Source organism: Oncorhynchus masou, chromosome 29 (genome assembly GCF_036934945.1).
Source record: "Oncorhynchus masou masou isolate Uvic2021 chromosome 29, UVic_Omas_1.1, whole genome shotgun sequence".
Lineage (NCBI taxonomy): Eukaryota > Metazoa > Chordata > Actinopteri > Salmoniformes > Salmonidae > Oncorhynchus > Oncorhynchus masou.
This window is the reverse complement of record NC_088240.1, coordinates 13,851,776-13,874,062: the sequence shown is the minus strand read 5'-3', so window position 1 is coordinate 13,874,062 and position 22,287 is coordinate 13,851,776. Positions and strand designations below refer to the sequence as shown.

The 22,287-nt window shown below is 44.6% G+C and overlaps 2 protein-coding genes across 2 annotated transcripts in view; one reads left to right on the top strand and one right to left on the bottom strand.

Moving 5' to 3' along the window:
- LOC135519031 (CRACD-like protein) overlaps positions 1-22,287 on the top strand; it is a 555,588-nt gene that overhangs the window by 134,047 nt on the left and 399,254 nt on the right. The gene's annotated exons all lie outside the window — the stretch shown is intronic.
- Positions 1-22,287, bottom strand: part of LOC135519030 (phospholipid-transporting ATPase IH-like) — a 90,308-nt gene that overhangs the window by 30,455 nt on the left and 37,566 nt on the right. The window contains exons 4-14 of the mRNA XM_064944061.1: positions 21,943-22,023; positions 19,742-19,849; positions 8,980-9,108; positions 8,714-8,817; positions 8,572-8,622; positions 8,418-8,482; positions 8,162-8,243; positions 5,360-5,510; positions 4,991-5,188; positions 643-882; positions 33-172 (exon numbers count right to left, since the gene is read on the bottom strand). Coding sequence (XP_064800133.1) covers positions 33-172; positions 643-882; positions 4,991-5,188; positions 5,360-5,510; positions 8,162-8,243; positions 8,418-8,482; positions 8,572-8,622; positions 8,714-8,817; positions 8,980-9,108; positions 19,742-19,849; positions 21,943-22,023 — 1,349 coding nt within the window. The remainder of the gene's footprint in view (positions 1-32; positions 173-642; positions 883-4,990; positions 5,189-5,359; positions 5,511-8,161; positions 8,244-8,417; positions 8,483-8,571; positions 8,623-8,713; positions 8,818-8,979; positions 9,109-19,741; positions 19,850-21,942; positions 22,024-22,287) is intronic.

The following is a 22,287-nucleotide window of genomic DNA, read 5'->3' as shown; positions in this document are numbered from 1 at the left end:
TGTGTGTGTGTGTTCTTCAGTGTGTGTGTTACCTCTTCATGCCCTCCACCAATGCCACCTCATCAGGAGAAGATGATATGTAGAAGGAGGTGGGTTTTCCCTGGTGGATCCCTCTTGATGCTGTCCACTGATGCTGTCCACATGCTCCTGAGGCACACACCTCCTCCTTCACCTGCACCGCACAGACAGACAGACGCACAGACAGACAGACAGACAGACAGACACACGCACAGACAGACAGACAGACAGACAGACAGACAGACACACGCACAGACAGACAGACAGACACACGCACAGACAGACAGACAGACAGACAGACAGACAGACAGACAGACACACGCACAGACAGACAGACAGACAGACAGACAGACAGACAGACAGACAGACACACGCACAGACAGACAGACAGACAGACAGACAGACAGACACACGCACAGACAGACAGACAGACAGACAGACAGACAGACAGAGCACAGACAGACAGAAGAGACAGCTCCTCATGCTCCAGACAGACAGACAGACAGACACAGACAGACACACGCACAGACAGACACAGACAGACAGACACAGACACATGCACAGACAGACAGACAGACAGACAGACAGACAGACAGACAGACACACGCACAGACAGACAGACACACGCACAGACAGACAGACAGACAGACAGACAGACAGACAGACAGACAGACAGACTCTCTGTCTTACCCTGTGGTCTCCTCCAGGTGAGGAGTCGATCATGTCTATACTGGAAGCAGCACTGAGGATCTGTCCATTACAGATGGCGTGGGGGATATACACGAGTCCGTCCACACAGCACTCTATAAACTCCATGTTGTTCTCTGTCAACGTGCCCGTCTTATCAGTAAACACATACTCCACCTGCACATACAGACCAGGTAGATGCTGATCTGAGGTCAGTTTTTGGAATGTGTGTCCAGCATCCATGTAACATCTCTGTGCTGTATATGCACATTATACGTGTGTGTGTGTGTGTGTGTGCACACAAGTGAGTCTAGTATATCTATATATATCTGTGTGTGTGTGTGTGCACACAAGTGAGTCTAGAATATCTATATCTATCTGTGTGTGTGTGTGTGTGTGTGTGTGCACAAGTGAGTCTAGTATATCTATATCTATCTGTGTGTGTATGTGTGTGTGCATATAAGTGAGTCTAGTATATCTATATCTATCTATGTGTGTGTGTGCACACAAGTGAGTCTAGTATATCTATATCTATCTATCTATCTATGTGTGTGTGTGTGTGTGTGTGTGTGTGTGTGCACACAAGTGAGTCTAGTATATCTATCTATGTGTGTGTGTGCGTGTGCTCACGAGTCAGTGTAGTATATATATATTTATATATATATATATGTGTGTGTGTGTGTGTGTGTGTGTGTGTGTGTGTGTGTGTGTGTGTGTGTGTGTGTGTGTGTGTGTGTACTCGAGTGAGTCTAGTGTATATATATATATATATACACTGCTCAAAAAAATAAAGGGAACACTTAAACAACACAATGTAACTCCAGGTAAATCACACTTCTGTGAAATCAAACTGTCCACTTAGGAAGCAACACTGATTGACAATAAATTTCACATGCTGTTGTGCAAATGGAATAGACAACAGGTGGAAATTATAGGCAATTAGCAAGACACACCCAATAAAGGAGTGGTTCTGCAGGTGGTGACCACAGACCACTTCTCAGTTCCTATGCTTCCTGGCTGATGTTTTGGTCACTTTTGAATGCTGGCGGTGATTTCACTCCAGTGGTAGCATGAGACGGAGTCTACAACCCACACAAGTGGCTCAGGTAGTGCAGCTCATCCAGGATGGCACATCAATGCGAGCTGTGGCAAGAAGGTTTGCTGTGTCTGTCAGCGTAGTGTCCAGAGCATGGAGGCGCTAGCAGGAGACAGGCCAGTACATCAGGAGACGTGGAGGAGGCCGTAGGAGGGTAGCAACCAAGCAGCAGGACCGCTACCTCCGACTTTGTGCAAGGAGGAGCACTGCCAGAGCCCTGCAAAATGATCTCCAGCAGGCCACAAATGTGCATGTGTCTGCTCAAACGGTCAGAAACAGACTCCATGAGGGTGGTATGAGGGCCCGACGTCCACAGGTGGGGGTTGTGCTTACAGCCCAACACCGTGCAGGACGTTTGGCATTTGCCAGAGAACACCAAGATTGGCAAATTCGCTACTGGCGCCCTGTGCTCTTCACAGATGAAAGCAGGTTCACACTAAGCACGTGACAGATGTGACAGTCTGGAGACGCCGTGGAGAACGTTCTGCTGCCTGCAACATCCTCCAGCATGACCGGTTTGGTGGTGGGTCAGTCATGGTGTGGGGTGGCATTTCTTTGGGGGGCTGCACAGCCCTCCATGTGCTCGCCAGAGGTAGCCTGACTGCCATTAGGTACCGAGATGAGATCCTCAGACCCCTTGTGAGACCATATGCTGGTGCGGTTGGCCATGGGTTTCTCCTAATGCAAGACAACGCTAGACCTCATGTGGCTGGAGTGTGTCAGCAGTTCCTGCAAGAGGAAGGCATTGATGCTATGGACTGGTCCGCCCGTTCCCCAGACCTGAATCCAATTGAGCACATCTGGGACATCATGTCTCGCTCCATCCACCAATGCCACGTTGCACCACAGACTGTCCAGGAGTTGGCGGATGCTTTAGTCCAGGTCTGGGAGGAGATCCCTCAGGAGACCATCCTCCACCTCATCAGGAGCATGCCCAGGCGTTGTAGGGAGGTCATACAGGCACGTACTGAGCCTCATTCTGACTTGTTTTAAGGACATTACATCAAAGTTGGATCAGCCTGTAGTGTAGTTTTCCACTTTAATTTTGGGTGTGACTCCAAATCCAGACCTCCATGCGTTGATAAATTTGATTTCCATTAATGATTTTTGTCATTTTTGTGATTTTCTTGTCAGCACATTCAACTATGTAAAGAAAAAAATCTTTAATAAAAATATTTCATTCATTCAGATCTAGGATGTGTGATTTTAGTGTTCCCTTCATTTTTTTGAGCAGTATATATATATATATATATATATATATATATATATATATATATATATATATATATATATATATATATATATATATATATATATATACACACACACAGTTGAAGTCGAAAGTTGACATACACTTAGGTTGGAGTCATTAAAACTCATTTTTCAACCACTCCACAAATTTCTTGTTAACAAACTATAGTTTTGGAAAGTGGGTTAGAACATCTACTTTGTGCATGACACAAGTAATTTTTCCAACAGTTGTTTACAGACAGATTATTTAATTTATAATTCACTGTATCACAACTCCAGTGGGTCAGAAGTTTACATACACGAAGTTGACCGTGCCTTCAAACAGCTTGGAAAGTTCCAGAAAATTATGTCATGGCTTTAGAAGCTTTCAATAGGCTAATTGAAATAATTTGAGTCAATTGGAGGTGTACCTGTGGATGTATTTCGAGGCCTACCTTCAAACTCAGTGCCTATTTGCTTGACATCATGGGAATATCAAAAGAATTCAGTCAAGACCTCAGCAAACAAATTGTAGACCTCCACAAGTCTGGTTCATCCTTGGGAGCAATTTCCAAATGCCTGAAGGTTCCACGTTCATCTGTACAAACAGTACGCAAGTATAAACACCATGGGACCACGCAGTCGTCATACCGCTCAGGAAGGAGACGCGTTCTGTCTCCTAGAGATGAACATACTTTGTTGAGAAAAGTGCAAATCAATCCCAGAACAACTGCAAAGGACCTTGTGAAGATGCTGGAGGAAACAGGTACAAAAGTATCTATATCCACAGTAAAACGAGTCCTATATCGACATAACCTGGCCACTCAGAAAGGCCACTCAGCAAGGAAGAAGCCACTGCTCCAAAACCGCCATAAAAAAGCCAGACTATGGTTTGCAACTGCATATGGGGAAATGTCCTTGGAGAAATGTCCTCTGGTCTGATGAAACAAAAATAGAACTGTTTGGCCATAATGACCATCGTTATGTTTGGAGGAAAAAGGGGGATGCTTGCAAGCCGAGGTTCACCATCCCAACCGTGAAGCATGGGGGTGGGAGCATCATGTTGCTGAAGGAGGGACTGGTGCACTTCACAAAATAGATGGCATCATTAGGACGGAAAATGATGTGGATATATTGAAGCAACATCTCAAGACATCAGTCAGGAAGTTAAAGCTTGGTCACAAATGGGTCTTCCAAATGGACAATGACCCCAAGCATACTTCCAAAGCTGTGGCAAAATGGCTAAAGGACAACAAAGTCAAGGTATTGGAGTGGCCATCACAACGCCCTGACTTTAATCCTATTGAACATTTGTGGGCAGAACTAAAAAAGCGTGTGCGAGCAAGGAGGCCTACAAACCTGACTCAGTTACACCAGCTCTGCCAGGAGGAATGGGCCTAAATTCACCCAACTTATTGTGGGAAGCTTTTGGAAGGCTACCCAAAATGTTTGACCCAAGTTAAACAATTTAAAGGCAACCCAAAAATGTTTAACCACTGGGAATGTGATGAAAGAAATAAAAGTTAAACAATTTAAAGGCAATGACTTAAGACCAAATACTAATTGAAAAGTGAGTTTAAATGTATAGGTAAAAACTTCAACTGACCCACTGTCCCAAAACATTTTGGAATTGTGATGAAAGAAATAAAAGCTGAAATAAATATTGGTTCCTGACTTCCCTGAAAAGTTCCTACTATTATTCTGACATTTCACATTCTTAAAACAAAGTGGTGATCCTAACTGACCTAAGACAGGGATTTTTTTACTAGGATTAAATGTCAGGAATTGTGAAAAACTGATTTTAAATGTACTTGGCTAAGGTGTATGTAAACTTCCAACTTCAACTGTGTGTGTGTGTGTGTGTGTGTGTGTGTGTGTGTGTGTGTGTGTGCGTGCGTGCGTGCGTGCGTGCGTGTGTGTGTGAGTGAGTCTAGTATATATCTTTATATGTGTGTGTACCTGTCCCAGCTCTTCATTGAGGTCTGATGTGTTGACCTGAGCCCCCTCCCCCAGCTCATCATCGTACATATCCTTGTCCCAGACTATGAAGTAAGACCCCAGGAACTTCTGCATCTCCACGGTAACGTACATGGAGACTGGAATGATGTAGTTAAACAACACCATGAAGGCCAGGAAGTCTGTGAACGCCCTGATCACCTAAGAGAGAGAGAGGAGAGGATGAGGGATGAGAAAGATAGAGAGGAGATTTAGAGAGAGAGAACGACAGCCTTAATCAGAATCAGTGAATGTTAAGCTGGGAGAGACCTGATTAATCGTTTTACTGTGACAACATGCATTGTGGGTAGTGTAGTTGCTTGCGGGACTGACCACATGGCGTTCTCTGTGGATCTCGGTCCTGTGGTTGTACCAGGGCTGGTCGTGGTCAGCAGACCACTGCCACGCGTACTTCAGAACTGTGTTAATGACCGCTTTGCTAATCAGGATACACAGATACACTATGAGGAATGCATTCATAGACCTGGGGGGGAGATGGAGGGGGAGGAGATGGAGGTGGAGGAGAGGGAGAGGGAGAGAGATGGAGGGGGAGGGGGGAGAGATGGAGGTGGGGGAGAGAGATGAGATGGAGAGGAGAGAGAGAGTGGGAGAGATGGAGGGGTGGAGAGGGGAGAGTGGATGGGGGAGGAGAGGGGGGAGAGAGATGGAGAGTGAGAGGGAGAGATGGAGGGGGAGGGGAGAGAGATGGAGGGGGGAGAGATGGAGAGTGAGAGGGGAGTGGGGGAGATGGAGGGTGGAGAGAGATGGAGGGGGAGGGAGGAGAGATGGGGGAGCGAGAGCGAGGGATAGAGAGAGAGGGATAGAGATGGAGGGGGAGGGGAGAGAGATGGAGGGGAGGAGTGGAGAGAGATGGAGGGGGAGGAGAGGGGGGAGAGAGATGGAGGGGGGGGGGGGGGAGAGGGGAGAGATGGAGGGGAGGAGAGGGGGAGAGAGAGATGGAGAGATGGAGGGGGGAGGGAGAGAGAGATGGAGGGGGAGGAGAGGGGGAGAGAGATGGAGAGTGAGAGGGGGAGTGGAGAGAGATGGAGGGTGGAGAGAGATGGAGGGGGGAGGGAGAGAGAGATGGAGGGGGAGGAGAGGGGGGGGGAGGAGATGGAGATGAGAGGGAGGAGAGAGATGGGGAGATGGAGGGGGGAGGGAGAGATGGAGATGGAGAGAGATGGAGGGGGAGGAGAGGGGGAGATGGAGGGGGAGAGCGAGAGCGAGGGATAGAGAGAGAGGGATAGAGATGGAGGGGGGAGAGAGATGGAGGGGGGAGAGAGGGAGTTAGGGAGACACACGCACACACACACACACACACACACACACACACACACACACACACACACACACACACACACACACACACACACACACACACACACACACACACACACACACACACACACACACACACACACACACACACACACACAGCTTGAATGAAATCAAACAGAATGATGCAGCCATTATGTAATAACAGCAAGAGCAGCAGGTTGAGATAGGAGCCAGCTGGTCTAATATATTCAATCGCTTGTTTTCCAATATCAAAACTGTCTGTGGGGGAGCCATTCTTACAATACACTACACTTCACTAGTGCCTTCTCCTTATGCACTATTTCTTGCATGTTTAGGTACTCTGTGGGTTGGATTGATGATTAAACATCCTACTATCATTCCAACTCCTACTATCATTCTGCTATTCCAACTCCTACTATCATTCCAACTCCTACTATCATTCTGCTATTCCAACTCCTACTATCATTCCAACTCCTACTATCATTCTGCTATTCCAACTCCTACTATCATTCTGCTATTCCAACTCCTACTATCATTCCAACTCCTACTATCATTCTGCTATTCCAACTCCTACTATCATTCCAACTCCTACTATCATTCTACAATTCCAACTCATAATATCATTCTGCTATTCCAACTCCTACTATCATTCCAACTCCTACTATCATTCTACAATTCCAACTCATAATATCATTCTGCTATTCCAACTCCTACTATCATTCCAACTCCTACTATCATTCTACAATTCCAACTCATAATATCATTCTGCTATTCCAACTCCTACTATCATTCCAACTCCCTACTATCATTCTGCTATTCCAACTCCTACTATCATTCCAACCCCTACTATCCTTCTACAATTCCAACTCCTACTATCATTCCGCTATTCCAACTCCTGCTATCATTCCAACCCCTACTATCCTTCTACAATTCCAACTCCTACTATCCTTCTACAATTCCAACTCCTACTATCATTCCAACCCCTACTATCCTTCTACAATTCCAACTCCTACTATCATTCTGCTATTCCAACTCCTACTATCATTCTGCTATTCCAACTCCTACTATCATTCTGCTATTCCAACTCCTACTATCATTCCAACTCCTACTATCATTCTGCTATTCTAACTCCTACTATCATTCTGCTATTCCAACTCCTACTATCATTCCAACTCCTACTATCATTCATTCAAACTCCTACTATCATTCCAACCCCTACTATCATTCCGATAATCCAACTCCTACTACATTGGGGCTATTCCAGGTATATCATCATTCTGCTATTCCAACTCCTGCTATCCTTTATCAGACATGTAGTTCTAGCCTAACTAAAGCAAAACAGACACTGTGGGGAGGGAGGTATAGATCTACCTACTAGTGGAATAGATCTACCTATTACTTTAACAGATCTACCTACTACGGGAATAGATCTACCTACTACGGGAATAGATCTACCTGCTACCGGAATAGATCTACCTACTATGGGAATAGATCTACCTACTACGGGAATAGATCTACCTACTATGGGAATAGATCTACCTACTACGGGAATAGATCTACCTACTACTGTACATACCACTTTCCTTCCAATTGATCTTGTTTACACACAGCACATACTTAAATTCTATATTCTGACACGTGCTCACTCTAATATACTGCATATACCCTAGGATTGTTAATTGGACTCTGTAATTTATAGATTTTGGATTATTTGTGTATTTGTATTTATGAGACATTCTACTGCATTGTTAGGAGCTAGTTACAAACATTTAGCTGCACCTGCTATAACACCTGCAAATCTTTGTACGTGACCAATAAACTTTGATTTGATCTTACTTTTCTACAGTGGAGCGTTTCTGGGATTTGGACTGGTAGTTCAGCGTCACCTTGGTGTCCATGCCCGTGTAGATGGCTACAGCTGTGGGGACAACAACCAGAGGTTACCATCACTACAGACACAGTACAGTGTGTGTGTGTGTGTCTGTGTGTCTGTGTGTGTGTGTGTGTGTGTGTGTGTGTGTGTGTGTGTGTGTGTGTGTGTGTGTGTGTGTGTGTGTGTGTGTGTGTGTGTGTGTGTGTGTGTGTGTGTTACCATAAATGTGTTCTGTGTTCTTCAGGGTGGCTCCTCTGAGGAGAAGGTTCTCAGCTCCCAGGGGTCTGAAAAAATAGGAGGAACAAATGAAAGATGAAAAGTTTGACACAGACAAAGACATTTTAGGAATGAGAGATGGGAATGTTGGTCTTACCTGGCTATGGGATCTTCACTTTCCTTATAAATATTGATGCGCCCCACAAATCTGTATGAGGCAACAACAAAAAAAGTCATGCCATTTTCCACAAACGAACAGGTCAATCATAATGATTCTGTGTTAAACATGTGTCACTCACTTGTAGAGGTCAGGCTGTGGTTGTTCACATTCAATGGTCGCATGTAGAGAGTCCACCTCCTGCTCTGTCTTAAAGACCATGGTGTCTGGTACAGCATAGTAGGTCTGATACAGAGCGAGAGAGAGCGAGAGCGAGAGCGAGAGAGAGAGAGTGAGAGAGAGAGAGAGAGAGAGTGAGAGAGAGAGAGATGAGTCACGAGAAGTCATGTTTGATCAGAGAGCGTGCTTGGAGAATGGTGCAGTGTGTGTCTGTGTCTGTGTGTTTACCTTGTGGCTGGACTCGCCATCCAGGCTGGTGGTGGTGACGTAGCAAGTTCCGTCATCGCGGCTGGATGAGAGCAGGATGAGGTCACAGGGGAACGTCTCGTCTTCCCTCGCCATGACAACGTCCCCCACCTGACAGGACAAGCACATCAACAATGACCATCACTTTAGTCTATAGAAATAAAGGCTGCTTCCCAAATCACACCCCATTCCCTTGTGCATTACTGTTGACCTTGGGGGCGTCAGGTAGCCTAGTGGTTAGAGTGTTGGGCCAGTAACCAAAAGGTTGCTGGATTGAATCCCTGAGCTACAAGGTAAAAATCTGTTGTTCTGCCCCTGAACAAGGCAGTTAACCCACTGTTCTCCGGTAGGCCGTCATTGTAAATAAGAATTTGTTCTTAACTGACTTGCCAAGTTAAATAAAGGTTAAATAAAATAAATGACCTGATCTAAATGTTGTGGACTACCCTATTCCTAATGCAGTGCACTACTGTTGACCAGAGCCCAACCTGGTGACTCCGATCGTCAAAATGTGTGCACTAGTTGGGGGATGGGATGTCATTTAAATTAACTCACTATAAACCCCAATGTCGTTGTAAACAAACATTATTTCACAAAATGTATTTTGGATCTAGTGAGCCACCATACTGCTGCAGATCCAGAAAGAATCACTAATGAGTAGGAGCCCTTCTACAGGAAACACAAACATCTTTTCACATTCCTTTTTTCCTGGCGATTGAGTTGTTGCATAACGGTGGGATTAAATAGCCTATAAATCCCATCTCCACGGTGACTGTACACACCACACCACAGTAAGGGAAGGTGGGGTAAGTTGAGCCACCCTAGTTTCTAGGAAACCATACACAAAATGTATCATTTGACCAAATGTTTAGGAAGAGGTCATCCTTTCCTGGAGTCTGAAGGAAGAAACCACATGGGAAAAGTGGTAAGTTACAGTAGGTCCAAAAACTAGATTTTCACCAAGATTTCATTCAGTACAGAAAGGATGCTTACCCTGTTCCATGACTCAACTTACCCCATACCCAGGTAAGCTGTGCCAAGAGACCACTTTTTTTGGACCCGCTATGTTTTCAAAACTGCAATGTTTACATGAATTCAGATTTTTCCTGAAATATATGTAGATGTCTATGTTAGAAAGAATTCTATATTTCCCTTGATGGAGTGATGCTGAATGTAAAAAAATGTCTCAACTTACCCTACTCTCCCCTACAGTACATACGCTATATACAAGTTATCATGATGAATATTTTCATCATTACTCTTCCTGTTTGATTTGAGGGGGGGCCATGGGTGAGGACCATCCGGAGAATGTTTGTGTGTGTGTGTGGATATAGAATGTTTTTCAGCTTTCATTCAATCAATAACATTTATAAAGCCCTTTTACATCCCGCAGATGTCACAAAGTGCTTATACAGAAACCCAGCCTAAAACCCTGAACAGCAACAATGCAGATGTAGAAGCACGGTGGCTAGGAAAAAGGCAGGAACCTAGGGGTCCCCAGTCCTCTTCTGGCTGTGAAAAGAAACCTAGAGAGGAACCAGGCTCTGAGGGGTGGCCTGTCCTCTTCTGGCTGTGCCCGGTGGAGATTATAAGAGTACATGGCCATTAAGGCCAGATCGTTCTTCAAGATGTTCTAACGTTCATAGATGACCAGCAGGGTCAAATAATAATCACAGTGGATATAGATGGTGCAACAGGTCAGCACCTCAGGAGTAAATGTCAGCGGACTTTTCATAGCCGCCGAGCATTCCGAGGTTCGAGACAGCAGGTCCGGGACAAGGTAGCATGACCAGTGAACATGTCAGGGTTCCATAACCGCAGGCAGAACAGCAGAAACTGGATCAGTAGCACAACAAAGACACGTTTCGGTGGACGGCATGGCGATTGGCAACACGTGCCAACACACTCAAATATAGCCATAGATATTACACAGACCTGCCAGACACTGCAGGGTGCTTCTCTCAATGGGACATAGTCCCTGTCTCCACTCATTAATATCTGCTATGTGGTTATTAAGACACTGCAATCTGTTCCACAGTAACACCCATAGAGATCCTATTAAATTATAATTCCTAATTCTATGGTAGCGCCACAGGTTTGACCCTAGTCCTGTCTGACATCAGAGTAGATAACAGGATAATAGCGGCCCTTCATATCAGTCATATTGATATTTAATCTCTGTCTGGAAAGACAAATCCTTTCCCCTGTATGCGACCAGAGTAATCACAACAGGAATGTTTGAGATGGTATTGTAGGAGGAATGTTAAGCTTCTCTCAGACGCAAGCTAGGGCATCGCAGGCAAAGCAGGCACACACACACACACACACACACACACACACACACACACACACACACACACACACACACACACACTCACACACACAAACACACACACACACTCACACTCACACTCACACTCACACTCACAAAGGGCAGGCACCCGGGTGTTTCGTTCCCATGGAGACCAGCTTAAAAGGTCTCAGGAATAGATTGAATGGTAATTAGTATAATGATTAAAGATGATAGCTGTGGCTATGATTTAAATGTTCATAAATATTATTATAAAAACTGGTTGTTTGGATCCTGGATGCTGATTGGACGAGCAGCGTTCCAAGCCGTTCTGTATTGGCCGTCACAGACAGGCCTATGCCTGCTAACTGTTCCAACTGACAATTATCACTGCAACTCCATCGTAATATCATGTTCATGTTGCTGTCACAATCATCTCTTGTATATATCGCGCACATTATTTCCCATTGCCTATCATTTAGTTTGGTACAGCGGGGGTTAATATAAACCTAGCATTTAGTTTGGTACAGCGGGGGTTAATATAAACCTATCATTTAGTTTGGTACAGCGGGGGTTAATATAAACCTAGCATTTAGTTTGGTACAGCGGGGGTTAATATAAACCTAGCATTTAGTTTGGTACTGCGGGGGTTAATATAAACCTAGCATTTAGTTTGGTACAGCGGGGGTTAATATAAACCTATCATTTAGTTTGGTACAGCGGGGGTTAATATAAACCTATCATTTAAACGGGGGTTAATATAAACCTAGCATTTAGTTTTAGTTTATAAACCTATCATTTAGTTTGGTACAGCGGGGTTAATATAAACCTAGCATTTAGTTTGGTACAGCGGGGGCGGGGTTAATATAAACCTAGCATTTAGTTTGGTACAGCGGGGTTAATATAAACCTAGCATTTAGTTTGGTACAGCGGGGGTTAATATAAACCTAGCATTTAGTTTGGTACAGCGGGGTTAATATAAACCTAGCATTTAGTTTGGTACAGCGGGGGTTAATATAAACCTAGCATTTAGTTTGGTACAGCGGGGTTAATATAAACCTAGCATTTAGTTTTACAGCGGGGATAATATAAACCTAGCATTTAGTTTGGTACAGCGGGGTTAATATAAACCTATCATTTAGTTTGGTACAGCGGGGGTTAATATAAACCTAGCATTTAGTTTGGTACTGCGGGGGCTAATATAAACCTATCATTTAGTTTGGTACAGGCGGGGTTAATATAAACCTATCATTTAGTTTGGTACAGCGGGGGTTAATACAAGCCTCACTGTCTGCCTGTCTGACCTCGGAAACAATGTTTTACTAACCATATTACTGTCTGGACTATATCTTCTGGTGGAAGAATGACATTGTATGAATTGTCTCATTAAAATAAAATGTAAATGAAAATATTTAATTCATCATTGTTATTTTGATATGTTGTAAAAGCAAAAAGGCATGTGAGGCAGAGTTGTGAGGCGAGGTAGCTATCGCGTCGGGCAAAACAACACCATTTACCTGTGAGTGTATTCATGATACAGGTAGCTATCCCGTCAGGCAAAACAATCGGCCATGCCGATTAATCGGTCGATCTCTAATCAAGGCACCCACTTTGAAGATGAGTAATGCTTCAGCAGCATCCGTTTCTACTTCCATTACTTCATCCTTTTCCAGACATATAAAAGGAGTCATCCGTCAGATGGTTGTCATATGCTGTGGTTGGGTCAATCTGAATGAATCTGTTGAATCCATTTGAGTAGAGAGTATCTTCCCCTTGTCGCCATGACAAAAGTGCCCCCTTAAACCATTTAAATATATGAAATGACATTTGGAATGTGTAAAAGGCTATTGTTTATGATATTGTAAACATATTGTTCTTTAATAATAGGCTATATTGTTGTATGGGTGAAATGAAAAGTATTGTGTAATCTCTGCTTTGCCTTGCCCTATTGAATAGAAAGTATTTCTTATAGCCCAACTATTCTCTTTCTTTTATAATTTGAACACATTGAGCATGTACAATGTCATTGCTGTGGTAGTCTACTTAGGCAAACCATCTTCATTATCACAATGTCACCTCCATGTGCTACTCAGACCTTCTGGGAGAAAAGTACCTGGCATTGAACTTGTTAGTAGTAGTTGTGTGTATGTTTTAAGCAAAGGATCCCATCATCTGCCGCCAGACACTTAGATTATAAGCGTTTAGTTAATGTCAGCGCAAGGCATGTACAAAATCAAGTACAATGATTAGCCTCATATACATTGTCTACTGGTATATCGTTTATTGTTTGAAGAATATATAGTTGAACAATATGTAAACAATGTCTGCGTTTCGCTTTTCTCTGCTTCAGATGCACAAAGTCAAGAGGTGCATTGCAAATGCCAATAAGGCTAATGCCATCATAAGGTGATTCCTAACTTCGGTCCTCCTGACAATAAAGTTTTATTGTAGACCCGGACAAACACACCTTTGTCCGAATTCAACTTTAAACTAATCAGGCCCTAAATAAGTTGAATCAGGTATGTTTGTAAGGGGCTACAACTAAAATGTGTACTGTTGCATTTTGCAATGTGTACTGTTGCACAAGCATTTCGCTACACCACAAGCATTTCGCTACACCACAAGCATTTCGCTACACCACAAGCATTTCGCTACACCACAAGCATTTCGCTACACCACAAGCATTTCGCTACACCACAAGCATTTCGCTACACCTGAAATAACATCTGCTGAACACGTGTATGTGACATAACATTTTATTTTTTGGGGGTACTCAATGACCGGAGATGAGAACCACTGCTGTAGACCTACGACTGTGGTTCTAGGATAGATGAGAACCAGTAATCCTTTCACCCCCCCCCCCTTTAAATGATTTAGATTTAGAGTAGAGTAGAGTAGAGTAGAGTAGAGTATTGCAGTAGCAAAAGTAGAGTAGAGTAGAGTAGAGTAGAGTAGAGTAGAGTAGAGTAGAGTATTTGATCACCTACCCACGAGTAAGAATTCCGGCTCTCACAGACTTGTTCGTTTTTCTTTAAGAAGCGCTCCTGTTCTCCGCTCATTACCTGTATTAAATGCACCTGTTTGAACTCCTTACCTGTATAAAAGACACCTCCCACAAATTCAATCAAACAGACTCCAACCTCTCCACAATGGCCAAGACCAGAGAGCTGTGTAAGGACATCAGGGGTAAAATTGTAGACCTGTACAAGGCTGGGATGGGCTACAGGACAATAGGCAAGCAGCTTGGTGAGAAGGCAACAACTGTTGGCACAATTATTAGAAAATGGAAGTTCAAGATGACGGTCAATCACCCTCGGTCTGGGGCTCCATGCAAGATCTCACCCCGTGGGGCATCAATGATCACGAGGAAGGTGAGGGATCAGCCCAGAACTACACGGCAGGACCTGGTCAATGACCTGAAGAGAGCTGGGACCACAGTCTCAAAGAAAACCATTAGTAACACACTACGCCGTCATGGATTAAAATCCTGCAGCGCACGCAAGGTCACACTGCTCAAGCCAGCACATGTCCAGGTCCGTCTGACGTTTGCCAATAACCATCTGTATGATCCAGAGGAGGAATGGGAGAAGGTCATGTGGTCTGATGAGACAAAAATAGAGCTTGTTGGTCTAAACTCCACTCGCCGTGTTTGGAGGAGGAAGAAGGATGAGTACAAGTCCAAGAACACCATCCCAACCGTGATAATGATGTGTAGTAGACTAGAGAGTAGAAGGCCCATTACTAGGGCAGTCATAATGATGTGTGGTAGACTGGAGAGTAGAAGGCCCATTACTAGGGCAGTCATAATGATGTGTGGTAGACTGGAGAGTAGAAGGCCCTTTACTAGGGCAGTCATAATGATGTGTGGTAGACTGGAGAGTAGAAGGCCCATTACTAGGGCAGTCATAATGATGTGTGGTAGACTGGAGAGTAGAAGGCCCATTACTAGGGCAGTCATAATGATGTGTAGCAGACTGGAGAGTAGAAGGCCCATTACTAGGGCAGTCATAATGATGTGTAGTAGACTAGAGAGTAGAAGGCCCATTACTAGGGCAGTCATAATGATGTGTAGTAGACTAGAGAGTAGAAGGCCCATTACTAGGGCAGTCATAATGATGTGTGGTAGACTGGAGAGTAGAAGGCCCATAATGATTACTAGGGCCCATTACTAGGGCAGTCATAATGATGTGTGGTAGACTGGAGAGTAGAAGGCCCATTACTAGGGCAGTCATAATGATGTGTGGTAGACTTGAGAGTAGAAGGCCCATTACTAGGGCAGTCATAATGATGTGTGGTAGACTGGAGAGTAGAAGGCCCTTTACTAGGGCAGTCATAATGATGTGTAGCAGTCATAATGATGTGTGGTAGACTGGAGAGTAGAAGGCCCATTACTAGGGCAGTCATAATGATGTGTGGTAGACTGGAGAGTAGAAGGCCCATTACTAGGGCAGTCATAATGATGTGTGGTAGACTGGAGAGTAGAAGGCCCATTACTAGGGCAGTCATAATGATGTGTGGTAGACTGGAGAGTAGAAGGCCCATTACTAGGGCAGTCATAATGATGTGTGGTAGACTGGAGAGTAGAAGGCCCATTACTAGGGCAGTCATAATGATGTGTAGTAGACTGGAGAGTAGAAGGCCCATTTAGTCATAATGATGTGGTAGACTGGAGAGTAGAAGGCCCATAGGGCAGTCATAATGATGTGTGGTAGACTGGAGAGTAGAAGGCCCATTACTAGGGCAGTCATAATGATGTGTAGTAGACTGGAGAGTAGAAGGCCCATTACTAGGGCAGTCATAATGATGTGTAGCACACTGGAGAGTAGAAGGCCCATTACTAGGGCAGTCATAATGATGTGTAGTAGACTGGAGAGTAGAAGGCCCATTACTAGGGCAGTCATAATGATGTGTGGTAGACTGGAGAGTAGAAGGCCCATTACTAGGGCAGTCATAATGATGTGTGGTAGACTGGAAGGTAGAAGGCCCATTACTAGGGCAGTCATAATGATGTGTGGTAGACTGGAGAGTAGAAGGCCCATTACTAGGGCAGTCATAATGATGTGTAGCAGACTGGAGAGTAGAAGGCCCATTACTAGGGCAGTCATAATGATGTGTAGTAGACTAGAGAGTAGAAGGCCCATTACTAGGGCAGTCATAATGATGTGTAGTAGACTAGAGAGTAGAAGGCCCATTACTAGGGCAGTCATAATGATGTGTGGTAGACTGGAGAGTAGAAGGCCCATTACTAGGGCAGTCATAATGACGTCTTTGTCTTTGTCTTGTCTCGTCCCATGTATATATCTTTCTATATCTTTTTCTTCGCATTCTTTTTAATATTTTTCCTAAACCTCAACTTCAAAATACTCTCCTTTCTATTTACTTCCGAACTGGAATACCTCAACTGAAGCTAGCTGGCTAACTAGCTACCAGCTATCAGCTATCAGTCAGCTAACCACTGCTAGCGGTCATCAGCTAACCTTTAGCTCGGAAAGCTCTCACCAGTTCGTACAACGCGTTTCAAACCAGAGCATACCGGACCTATTTTTCTCTCCATATCCCCGGATTCCTACCGCAAACTCTGAAACTTTTCATCTGGATAATCGCAGCTAGCTAACCGCAACCCGGGTTGACTACTCCTGGCTAACGCTTCAGTCCCAGAGCATCTCCCGGCTTGGGCTCCTGGGCTACCCCTGAAGCTCACTACTCGGCAACAATATCAATCTCACACAAATTATCAATGAACCTACCAGGTTCCTCCCCAAAGCCTTAAACACGGGCACCCTCATACATATCATCCTAACCAACTTGCCCTCTAAATACACCTCTGCTGTCTTCAACCAAGATCTCACCGATCACTGCCTCATTGCCTGCATCCGTAATGGTTCAGCGGTCAAACGACCTCCACTCATCACTGTAAAACGCTCCCTGAAACACTTCAGCGAGCAGGCCTTTCTAATCGACCTGGCCGGGGTATCCTGGAAGGATATTGATCTCATCCCGTCAGTAGAGGATGCCTGGATATTTTTTTTAAATGCCTTCCTAACCATCTTAAATAAACATGCCCCATTCAAGAAATTTAGAACCAGGAATAGATATAGCCCCTGGTTCTCCCCAGACCTGACTGCCCTTAACCAACACAAAAACATCCTATGGCGTTCTGCATTAGCATCGAACAGCCCCCGTGATATGCAGCTGTTCAGGGAAGCTAGAAACCATTATACACAGGCAGTTAGAAAAGCCAAGGCTAGCTTTTTCAAGCAGAAATTTGCTTCCTGCAACACTAACTCAAAAAAGTTCTGGGACACTGTAAAGTCCATGGAGAATAAGAACACCTCCTCCCAGCTGCCCACTGCACTGAAGATAGGAAACACTGTCACCACTGATAAATCCACCATAATTGAGAATTTCAATAAGCATTTTTCTACGGCTGGCCATGCTTTCCACCTGGCTACTTCTACCCCGGTCAACAGCACTGCACCCCCCACAGCAACTCGCCCAAGCCTTCCCCATTTCTCCTTCTCCCAAATCCGTTCAGCTGATGTTCTGAAAGAGCTGCAAAATCTGGACCCCTACAAATCAGCCGGGCTAGACAATCTGGACCCTTTCTTTCTAAAATTATCTGCCGAAATTGTTGCCACCCATATTACTAGCCTGTTCAACCTCTCTTTCGTGTCGTCTGAGATTCCCAAAGATTGGAAAGCAGCTGCGGTCATCCCCATCTTCAAAGGGGGGGACACTCTTGACCCAAACTGCTACAGACCAATATCTATCCTACAAGCCTTTCTAAGGTCTTCGAAAGCCAAGTCAACAAACAGATTACCGACCATTTCAAATCTCACCATACCTTCTCTGCTATGCAATCTGGTTTCAGAGCTGGCCATGGGTGCACCTCAGCCACACTCAAGGTCCTAAATGATATCTTAACCGCCATTGATAAGAAACATTACTGTGCAGCCGTGTTCATTGATCTGGCCAAGGCTTTCGACTCTGTCAATCACCACATCCTCATCGGCAGACTCGACAGCCTTGGTTTCTCAAATGATTGCCTTGCCTGGTTCACCAACTACTTCTCTGATAGAGTTCAGTGTGTCAAATCGGAAGGTCTGCTGTCCGGACCTCCGGCAGTCTCTATGGGGGTGCCACAGGGTTCAATTCTTGGACCGACTCTCTTCTCTGTATACATCAATAAGGTCGTTCTTGCTGCTGGTGAGTCTCTGATCCACCTCTACGCAGACGACACCATTCTGTATACTTCTGGCCCTTCTTTGGACACTGTGTTAACAACTCTCCAGGCAAGCTTCAATGCTATACAACTCTCCTTCCGTGGCCTCCAATTGCTCTAAAATACAAGTAAAACTAAATGCATGCTCTTCAACCGATCGCTACCCGCACCTGCCCGCCTGTCCAACATCACTACTCTGGACGGCTCTGACTTAGAATACGTGGACAACTACAAATACTTAGGTGTCTGGTTAGACTGTAAACTCTCCTTCCAGACCCATATCAAATATCTCCAATCCAAAGTTAAATCTAGAAATGGCTTCCTATTTCGCAACAAAGCATCATTCACTCATGCTGCCAAACATACCCTTGTAAAACTGACCATCCTACCAATCCTCGACTTTGGCGATGTCATTTACAAAATAGCCTCCAATACCCTACTCAACAAATTGGATGCAGTCTATCACAGTGCAATCCGTTTTGTCACCAAAGCCCCATATACTACCCACCATTGCGACCTGTACGCTCTCGTTGGGTGGCCCTCGCTTCATACTCGTCGCCAAACCCACTGGCTCCAGGTCATCTACAAGTCTCTGCTCGGTAAAGCCCCGCCTTATCTCAGCTCACTGGTCACCATAGCAGCACCCACCCAAAACCTCACTGGTCACCCCCAAAGCCAATTCTTCCTTTGGCCGCCTCTCCGTCCAGTTCTCTGCTGCTAATGACTGGAACAAACTGCAAAAATCTCTGAAGCTGGAGACTCTTACCTCCCTCACTAGCTTTAAGCACAAGCTGTCAGAGCAGCTCACAGATCACTGCACCTGTACATAGCTCATCTGTAAATAGCCCATTCAATCTACCTCATCCCCATACTGTATTTATTTATCTTACTCCTTTGCACCCCAGTATCTCAACTTGCACATTCCTCTTCTGCACATCCTACCATTCCAGTGTTTAATTGCTATATTGTAATTACTTTGCCACCATGGCCTATTTATTGCCTTTCCTCTCTTATCCTACCTCATTTGCACATGCTGTACATAGATTTTTCTACTGTATTATTGATTGTATGTTTGTTTATTCCATGTGTAACTTTGTGTTGTTGTATGTGTCAAACTGCTTTGCTTTATCTTGGCCAGGTCGCAGTTTCAAATGAGAACTTGTTCTCAACTAGCCTACCTGGTTAAATAAAGGTGAAATAAAAAAATTCAACTAAAACTAAGGCAGTCATACCCGTAGCTTGTGACTCTGTGTCCTCACCACCGTCCCTTCCTTCACCACGTCCACAGGACACTCATTTATACTGCAGTCTGCCTTGTGTCTCAGCCAGTCTTCATAACCCTGGGGGAGAAAGGAAGAGGGGGAGGAAGGGAGAAGGGGTTGAGATATACAAGGAGCAAATGGCAGGAGAAATATGTTGGGATCATGGGAAGAAATGGAACAGAGGGCGATACCGTCATACAAGGTCACACAGTACGTGGTATCAAATTAGTGGTATGTTCTGTCAGCATGTTGACCTGTATCCAGGGCATCTACACAACATGCCTCTACACAACATGTCAGGTTAATGATCGCATATGACCTGACCTGGGCCCTGTTAGCCAGGAGAGGTTCCCTGCTGTTAGCACATCTGTCTCTAACGGAACACAGCGGAGGAAGGCTTCCAACACCGATAAACAGAGAATAAACATACAGTGCATTCGGAAAGTTTACAGACCCCTTGACTTTTTCCACATTTTGTTACGTTACAGCCTTAATCAAAAATGTATAAACAATCTACACACAATACCCCATAATGACAAAGCAAAAAAAAAGTTTTTTAGAAACGTTTGCAAATCTATTACAAATAAAAAACTGAAATATCGCATTTACATAAGTATTCAGACCCTTTACTCAGTACTTTCTTGAAGAGCGTTGAGCGTTGGACTAGTAACCGGAAGGTTGCGAGTTCAAACCCCCGAGCTGACAAGGTACAAATTTGTTCTTAACTGACTTGCCTGGTTAAATAAAGGTAAAATAAAAAAATGAAAAAAAGCATCTTTGGCAGTGATTACAGCCTCAAGTGTTCTTGGGTATGATGCTACAAGCTTGGAACTTTTGGGGAGTTTCTCCCATTCTTCTCTGCTGATCCTCTCAAGCTCTGTCAGGTTGGATGTGGAGCGTCGCTGCACAGCTATTTTCAGGTCTCTCCAGAGATGTTTGATCCGGTTAAAGTCTGGGCTCTGGCTGGGCCACTCAAGGACATTCAGAGACTTGTCCCGCAGCCACTCCTGCTTGGCTGGGTGTTTAGAGTTGTTGTCCTGTTGGAAGCGAAAACTTTGTCCCAGCCTGAGGTCCTGAGTGCTCTGGAGCAGGTTTTCATCAAGGATCTCTCTGTACTTTGCTCCTTTCATCTTTCCCTCGATCCTGACTAGTCTCCCATTCCCTGACGCTGAAAAACATCCCCACAGCATGATGCTGCCACCACCATGCTTCACTGTAGGGATGGTGCCAGGTTTCCTCCAGACATGACGCTTGGCATTCAGGCCAAATAGTTCAATTTTGGTTTCATCATACCAGAGAATGTTGTTTCTCATGTTCTGAGAGTCCTTTAGGTGCCTTTTGGCAAACTCCAAGTAGGCTGTCATGTCCCTCAGTAAAAGGGAGTGGCTTCTGTCTGACCACTCTACCATAAATTCCTGATTGGTGAAGTGCTTGAGAAATGGTTGTCCTTCTGGAAGGTTCTCCCATCTCCACAGAGGAACTCTGGAGCTCTGTCAGAGTGACCATCGGGTTCTTGGTCACCTCCCTGACCAAGGCCCTTCTCCCCTGATTCGTCAGTTTGGCTGGGCGGCCAGCTCTAGGAAGAGCCTTGGTGGTTCCAAACTTCTTCCATTTAAGAATGATGGAGGCCACCGTGTTCTTGGGGACCTTCAATGCTGCAGAAATGTTTTAGTACCCTTCCCCAGATCTGAGCCTTGACACAATCCTATCTCTGAGTTCTACGGACAATTCTTTCAACCTCATTGCTTGGTTTTTGCTCTGACATGCACTGTCAACTGTGGGACCTTAAATAGACAGGTGTGTGCCTTTCCAAATCATGTCCAATCAATTGACTTTACCACAAGTGAACGCCAGTCAAGTGGTTGAAACATCTCAAGGATGATCAATGGAAACAGGATGCACCTGAGCTCAATTTCAAGTCTCATAGCAAAGGGTCTGAATACTTATGTCAATTAAGGTATTTCTGTTTTTCATTCTAAAAACATATTCTTTCTTTTTCATTATGGTGTATTGTTTGTACATTGATGAGGGAAAAAATTAATTAATCAATATTAGAATCAGGCTGTAGCGTAACAAAATGTGGGAAAAGTCAAGGGATCTGAATACTTTACGAATGCACTGTAAATCAATAGTATACCATTAATTATGACATTTTGTTCAGATCAACAGACCTGTTTAATGGCAGTGACGGTGATGACAAAGAATAGAGGCAGTCCGCTGGTGACGGGGCTGGTGGGCGTGTCTATGATGAGCTGAGGAGAGAGGAAAAGAGGAAGGAGGCAGGGAACGAAGGTAGAGAGGGAGGGAACAAGGAGGAGAGTAGAGCAGGAGTCAATAAATATAGTTGCAGATAAATTCCAGTTCGGGGGATTGATGGAGCAATCAGGTGACTTCAGTTTATATCTCCGCCTCCCCACAGTATTTAACCACACCCGCATACCTAACGTCCTCCTACCCGCTGGTTACTCATTACTCATAACTCATTCGTTTCAGTTTAAAGGGATAGTTTCAGATGA